This window comes from Quercus suber, unplaced genomic scaffold (assembly GCF_002906115.3).
Source record: "Quercus suber isolate HL8 unplaced genomic scaffold, Cork oak 2.0 scaffold_764, whole genome shotgun sequence".
Lineage (NCBI taxonomy): Eukaryota > Viridiplantae > Streptophyta > Magnoliopsida > Fagales > Fagaceae > Quercus > Quercus suber.
Genome location: NW_027070200.1, coordinates 311,765 through 319,178, shown reverse-complemented (window position 1 = coordinate 319,178; position 7,414 = coordinate 311,765). Strand labels below are relative to the sequence as shown.

Here is a 7,414-nt window from a genome sequence, read left to right as displayed (position 1 = left end):
AGAGAGAGAGAGAGAGAGAGGGAGATATATATATATATATATATATTATTTTATTTTCAATAATGCCACTTGAAATTTTAAGAACAAAATGAGCTTTGAAATTTTAGGAACCAAATGGGTTTAAGGGAAACTTTAGGAAACAATAATGTATTTTTGCCTGTATATTACTAACCCAAAGTAAAATTACCAACCACTCTTTTATACAAGAATATTTTTTTAAAGGTCTTGATATTATACCGGTGTTTATTTAATTGATATGTCATTTTCTTTTAATTTTTATACTAATATTAATTTTGTTAGCTCAAACGTGAAGCAATTCTGATTCTTATCGAATTATCTTAGGTTACTCTCCATCATCCTGAGTGGGAAAGGGAAAGGGGTTGGCAGTTTAAGTGGTGTCCGGTGGGGTGGTCTGCAGAGTCCCCATTTGTAGCCTCAAAGGTTCCCGCGAAATCAAAAATCAATTCTTAGCTTCTCCTACTTACTTAATCAAAATCAGCCATGCCCTCCGCTCCTACAAAGCTCTACGCAGGTCTCTCTCTCTCTCTCTACTTTCTTCTTCTTCTTCTTCTCATTGATGTTTTTGTTAATTTTGCAGATGACGTCAGCCTGCTAGTGGTTCTATTGGACACAAACCCTTTCTTCTGGAGCACTTCCTCTCTCCCTTTCTCCAAGTTCCTCTCTCACGTACTTTCTTTCTGGCTCTCTCTCCTAAACCCTAACTCTCTCTCTCTCTCTCTCTAAAATAACTTTGATTGGTCTTCTTCTGCAGGTGCTTTCGTTTTTGAACTCGATTCTGCTTCTCAACCAAATCAACCAAATCGTAGTGATCGCTACGGGATGCAATTCCTGCGACTACGTCTACGATTCCTCTTTGTCGACCAACCCCGGCATCGAGAACGGAAAGCTCCCGGCTCTTTGCTCCGAGTTGTTGAAGAAATTGGAAGACTTTGTCACCAGGGATGAGCAATTGAATAAGCAACAGTCACAGTCACAGTCACAGTCTCTACCACCCACCACTACATCTTCGCTGCTATCAGGCTCCTTGTCCATGGCTCTTTGTTGTATCCTAATCCTAATCCTAATCCTTATAATGATGCAGCTTTTGTCAATTCTGTGTGTATAAATACAATGGAGTGTTTTCGCTTCACTTCATTCATTCCATGAATAGATACACAGAGAGTTTTTCGTTCAGGACCACTCCATCCACATCCTCGAGTGAGTTTTCATATTTTTAATTCTTATGGTTTTTGCTAAGTTGGGATACTGATATTTATTTTGTTCATTTAACTGCCCATGTATCATGGAGCTGTGGGATTTTGTTTTCCAAGATGATATGCATATGCTATAATAATCTTGTTATTTGACAAAACAAGTTTAGAAAATATGTGATATGTTAATAGCTACTACAGCCTTTTTCAGGTTTGTAAAAACTAAAAACTATAGTAATACTGATTCCTATAGTAATCCACAAACTAATGGGTTAGTGATACCAATTCCTATAGTGTTTTTCTTATGTTTCCTTCTTTACTGCCTTTGCAAAATTTTATATAAAGATGATGCTGGTCATTGATGCACTAAAAAGTGTAATTATTGGCAATGAATGATATTCCATTGAATGTGTGCGCCATTAAGACCTTAAACAGAATTTTTTCTTTTTTGGTTCTACAAACTCTTTTGATTTATTACGAATGTTGACCTGTGGTGATGTTCTTGGTGATATGATACTTAAACAGCTTTTGTTATCATCCAAAGTTGACATATATTTTACCAAACTCATGTGAATTATCATCCAGATTGATTTATGTTGCTGGCCTGATTAGAGCAATGGGCAATGCCAATTTATAGATGATATATATATATATATATGCATACGCATTGCTTCTGTTTCTTAGAGCCAACCTTCTGTGGGTTTTGTTTGTATTTCTATTTTTATCTTTATTTGATGTTTCATCATTTTATCTCATTCTTGTAGGATTTTCATGAACTTAATATTATATTTCTCTGGTAAAGTTACTAACATATGGGAGCAGATTTTATGTGTGCAGGGATCGTCAGATGGGCCAGAACAGTATGTTCTTTATAATCTTTGGAAGTATTTTATTATTATGTTATATTTTTTGTACTGCATGGTTGAGCTTTTACTCTGAAATTTTTTCTCCCCTTCTCCAGATATGTTGCAATCATGAATTCAATATTCTCAGCACAGCGTTCAATGGTATGCAGTTTAAGCTTTTAACATGTCTTTTTAACAATCTCTTTACAACAAACTAATTTTTGGACTGCGAATGGCTGGATCAGTATTTGGAAGTAGTCTGGTGTCTTTCATTCAATTTCCCTTCAATTCCAATGAAGGTTGAGAATGCTTCTAGGAATTCTAGTTTGATATCTTATTATGTTAACTTGTACCATAAATGGCTCTGGTTTTGGGTCCCCAAACATTTAGTATGAAAAATTGGCTATTATATGTGGAGCATATTCAGGAATAATCAAAATCATAGTCACTAAGTTGTTATTATTGTTCGGTTGTTAAGCATGAAAGCTATACTATGCATTTTGCTATAGATGGACAAGAATTAGGTGGCAAATGTAGTTCATTTTGCCATAGTTCTATAAAATAATTGTGATTTACCATCCTATGTAAATGTTACTTTGGAATGAGAATTGTGGCTGATTACCATGCATTTGCATTATTTCCATACTCATTAAAGAATATTTAGTTACCAAGTACCATAAATTGGTGTGTGTTCTGAGAATAATGATCATCAATAAGAGTCGCATCCAGTTTACTATCTAACATAAGTTTGACAATCTTCTGTTTGTGCTTCAACCACTCAGGTCTTGATTGTTAAATTTTTCCTGTCCTTCTCCCTGCCAACATGGCATCCACTGTTTTAAACTGCTTTGTAATAAACTCCGACTCACATGAGTTCCTCAAAACACCTTGTTTTAACCAAGTTCTCTAACCTCTCCTGTTAGCCTACTTTGTTTTATCCCCTTGTCAATTTTTTTGCCTTTATCCTCTTTGGATCACCTGCTTATTAATTCCCTTTCAAAAATTTCCAACTTGTGACCACCCAAGTGAGAGCAAAAATTTCAACTTTGAATTCCAACTTACAAAAATTTCTTCAATTCCCTTTCAAATCACCTGCTTATTAGTCCTCTTTGTACATGTGTACTTTCTCCCTGTTTCTCTCAGGTTTTTGTTCATTTTCTTCGTAACCTGTTTGTACTTTCGACTTGGCTCTGTTGACAGTGCTGATGAATTGAACAAATTCAAACGCTATTCAAAACCTTTAATTTTGAATCGAGCTAAGCAACCAAAATGCAAGGTTCACTACCAATGGTAGTTTATTACAAGATTTAGTTTGTTTTATTTATTTATGTCCTTTTCCGTAGTCATAATAGTAAGTGAAGTATCTGCAAATCTCATCTTAACGATGTGGTGAGGACTTGAATTTTATCATTATTTTGAAATGAAAAAAATTAATAAATAAATAAAAGGGCCATAAATTTGATTTAGGCATTTGAGACGGGATAATCTTGACACATAACAATGTTCTCTTGGGTCCATGTGAAATATTGGGTGTATCAAATAAGATTGTACCCCATGGTTGAGACATCCCCTATAAATATACACTTGCAATATGGCTGTGTGAACCAGGAGTCTAAAAGTTGAAAAGTGGGCCTATTGATTGTTAAACATTCAGCTTCTTTGTCTGACAATTTAACCTTTAAAGGAAAATGTTGGTCATCATTCGGTTTTGTTAAACCGTTTTTGACATGTTTTAACACTCTGAGTGGGAAAAAGCTACTATCAGCGAGTGCTGAAATGTGTCAACAACATTAGGGTATGTAATTTCATGTTTTTTCAATGCTGTGTGAGATATATGATGGCTTATTAAATTGTCTGTCTATCAAAGTAACTCAAGCTTTGTTGAAAAGGTTACTGCCATGCTAATTGGATGTCGAGTTTAGATTTCTTTTTTAAACTGTATGCATACTAGTAGCATGTAGGTTATGATTGCTTTAGGTACATTGGGAGAGTACAAAAGTCCTCTTATAAGATTTTTGATCCTTAACATCTTTTAATAGATTGAATTATCATTTTTGTTTTCAAGTTAAAGATGTCTCATGTGAAATCAATGTGCTCCTTTTGCAGGTTCCAATAGATTCTTGTTATATAGGTTCTAACAATTCTGCCTTCCTACAGCAGGTACTTTGTCTTTAGCACACATTTGCCAGACATGAGTTATTATTAGCATCAGCCCTCTGTTTATTTCAGTGATTGCTTTTAATGTTTGTGAACAACAGGCTTCTTACATAACTGGTGGTGTGTATCAGAAACCCCAGCAACTGGATGGGCTCTTTCAATATCTCTCGGTAGGTTGTGTATAATTTTGGCAAAGTTCTTTCAATTTGTAGCCCTGTATCTTGTTCTCTGCTGATTGAGCTTGCTTGTCCTGTACGAACTTCATAATTTATTTTAAAATATTATGGGATATGCTTGGCAAATTTTAAGACTATTTGGACTATAACATGAAATATATAAAGGGGAAGCTCAAATTGCATTATCTTCAAGATAAACAGTACAATTCTGTCTGTCCGTTGCTAAATTTTCCAATAATCTGATGAACATTTGAAAGAGCTTACTTTCCTGATTATGTATATTGCTGATTACAACTCAGAAAAGTCACTGCAAATGCAAATTAGACTCCATCAATTGAGAGGCACGACATATGACAAATATACAGTGTTCTTTACAACTCTGTTACCTTGCTTATGTTGATTTTCCTGTCTATCAAAACGGGGATACATGATCTACACATCGTTAACTGGTCATAGGTTAAAATTGGCACTAGTTATAATGTTCTGTGATGCTTTGAAAAAATTCCTTGCTTATGTTGATTTTCCTGTCTATCAAAAACCGGGGCTACATGATCTACTCATGGTTAACTGGTAGTAGGTTAACTTAAAATCGGCATTGGTTATAATGTTCTGTAATGCTTTGAAAAATTTTATATCTTGATGTGTATATTGTTGAGAGCATTTCAAAAGAACCATTGCATTTTCAAATAACTTGGTTCATGAAACCTGAAATAAAATCTAATACTGGTGCCGAATTAGTGAGTTTACTATCATATCACTTGGCCTGTGCATATCTTAAGCTCGGGTTGGCCAAACTTGTGTAGCTCCAACGGGAAAGACTTGGACATGGTTTGTTCAAATTATGTTTCAAAACAGACATTGTTTCTTGCTCAATGTGGCCTGCTCTTTTTTTGGTTCTTCATAGGTTGTTTGGATAACTGATACTTGAATTCTAGGTAATATCTCATATCTGGCTCAATTACAATGGGGTATGAAGCCTGCACAAGAGTGAGATCTTGAGATTTTTGTTGCTGTTGAAGGATAATGGTGTCATGACAATGAACACTCAAAAAGGGACTCATGTTTGAGGAAACAAAAAGATGGACCTAGGAATCACCGCCAAGTAATGAAAAAAGAAAATATAACCTACAAATCACCACCTATGGTTGATTGGAATCACTACCAAGCACTGGAAGAAAACTTCCAACCCAAGTTTTATAAATCAATTCATCAACTATTTACAATAGTGAGTCCAAGGGGTTTTTAATAAACTCTTATAGTTAGATTCAACATGGAAAGAAAATAAACTCAAAGTACAGAAGATATGAAAATAAAAATCAATCAGTTAGAATTAATATGTCCAATTCATTGTTTGCAGCAACTCACCCTAGGTGGGAACCTCGTCAAGAGTGGCTCATGGTGGCACGAGATGGATTGTGAACCTTGGACTGGCTGGGACTTTTTTCTTCTTCTCTCTTTTAATAGTAAAGGTGTTGGGTTGAAGAGCTTGTAGGGTTCTTTAATGGGTTGGGTTGTAATCCTTAGAAAACCAAGTGGTGTTGTTTTAAACTTTAGAAAACCAGGTTGAAGGGCTTGGTGGTGGCAGCTGCAAGTTGGCCTCCACTGTAGGCTTTGTTGGCGCCAGCTTGTCTCAACAGCGCTTGGAGATGTTTGGGATGTGTGACAAAAAGACCCTTTGTGGTCAAAGTTGATGGCAGAGCGATGGGTTGATGACAAAGCTTCATGCTGGTTTGGGATGTGTGACGAAAAGACCCTTTGTGGGTAAAGTTGATGGCAGAGCAATGGGTTGATGACAGAGCTTCAAGCTGGTGGTTTGGTGAGCATGTTCACGGCTAGGGAGTTTGGCAGCAACAGTGTGGACTGAATAAACATGGCAATCACAGCTAAGGTGGCCTTGACTTGTTGTGACCAATGCCTAGGATTGGGGTTATGGCAGCAAGTTCATTCTCACTATATGTGGCTGATTGATTGACGACATTTGGGACTATTTGGATTGCTGGTGGTGGTTGGGGTTCTGTTTGTGTTGTGATGTGGGGTGGTTGGCTGCGCTTTTCTATCAGTGCTGTGGATAGTTTGGGATTTTTATTTATTAATCTTTTCCGGATAAGTAAATACTTCAGTGATTAAATGCAAAGGGGCACAACCCATGCACACAAGATGTATACAAAAGAGAACATTTACCCATGTGCTTAATGTATACCAACATTAAGCACACAAATTACAGCTATCAAGCATCTCAAACATATTGGCACGAGAACAGACCAAAAGCATTATTTAAGCCCTGTTAGCATCTTATACCTCAATGATATTCTTGTACATATTAAATCAACCATGGCAACTTTTATTTTCTGCTGTTTCGGTATTTGGTTCAGAACTTCTAGAACTCTTCAGATTAGAAGTGAATATTTATTGTTAGGTTCAACATAATTGATTTGGTTTGAATCAGAAAATCTAGCAAGAACTTGGTGGACCTTTAATAACTTTGATATTTTGCTTCTGAATACCAAACTTCATTCAGATTTTATATAAAAAGGTATTGATGAAGGTGGCTTTCTTTTGTCTTATTGAAGATCTGCCTTTACTATTAGTGATATATATTTTCTGACACTTTTGTTTGTTGCATTTGATCTCTTTGGCCTGTCATGTATGTATGATTATCCTTTTTTCTATTATGTCACTCTTTCTAACTTTTGTTTGTTGTTTCATGCAGACGGTTTTTGCAACTGATTTGCATTCTCGAACCTTCCTACAGCTTCCTAAGTCTGTTGGTGTTGACTTCCGTGCCTCGTAAGTCAATACTCTTAGTCTTTCATGTGTCTCTTTATGTTGTTGTTTCATGACCTCTGTTCTTCTGGATTTTTACTTTTTGAAATACCAAAGTCATAGCTTTATGTTTTATTGCTGATCTACTCTATATACTGGTGAAGGGAGCTGCATCAATTACTGTTTTTTAGCAACTGTGATTATCCCTTGAATATACTGCCTGTGCTACAACTGACCTTAATTTGATAAATTATTGTGTGTG

The 7,414-nt window shown here is 35.8% G+C and overlaps 1 protein-coding gene across 3 annotated transcripts; it reads left to right on the top strand.

The window, feature by feature from the left end:
- Positions 1-203: 203 nt before the first annotated feature.
- Positions 204-7,238, top strand: LOC112009567 (general transcription and DNA repair factor IIH subunit TFB4-like). 3 transcript variants are annotated; one of them, XM_065766998.1, is made up of 10 exons: positions 204-222; positions 343-532; positions 599-687; positions 773-1,064; positions 1,172-1,218; positions 2,034-2,071; positions 2,173-2,218; positions 4,163-4,216; positions 4,315-4,383; positions 7,100-7,238. In XM_065766998.1, exons 2-10 carry the CDS (start codon positions 502-504, stop codon positions 7,178-7,180), a joined length of 747 nt encoding a protein of 248 aa, XP_065623070.1. In that variant the 5' UTR covers positions 204-222; positions 343-501; the 3' UTR covers positions 7,181-7,238. The 3 variants fall into 3 exon arrangements, with proteins under 3 accessions (XP_065623070.1, XP_065623069.1, XP_065623071.1); XM_065766997.1 differs by lacking the exon at positions 204-222 and having other exon boundaries at positions 291-532; XM_065766999.1 differs by lacking the exons at positions 204-222; positions 7,100-7,238 and adding an exon at positions 5,325-5,572 and having other exon boundaries at positions 291-532.
- The last annotated feature ends 176 nt before the right edge of the window (positions 7,239-7,414 follow it).

Excerpts from the sequence above, each read along its gene's own strand:
- LOC112009567 (XM_065766998.1), top strand. The coding sequence starts at position 502 with ATGCCCTCCGCTCCTACAAAGCTCTACGCAG. Across the intron at positions 1,065-1,171 it reads CTTGTCCATGGCTCTTTGTT|ATACACAGAGAGTTTTTCGT; the intron begins GTATCCTAATCC and ends TTCCATGAATAG. Across the intron at positions 2,072-2,172 it reads TCGTCAGATGGGCCAGAACA|ATATGTTGCAATCATGAATT; the intron begins GTATGTTCTTTA and ends CCCCTTCTCCAG.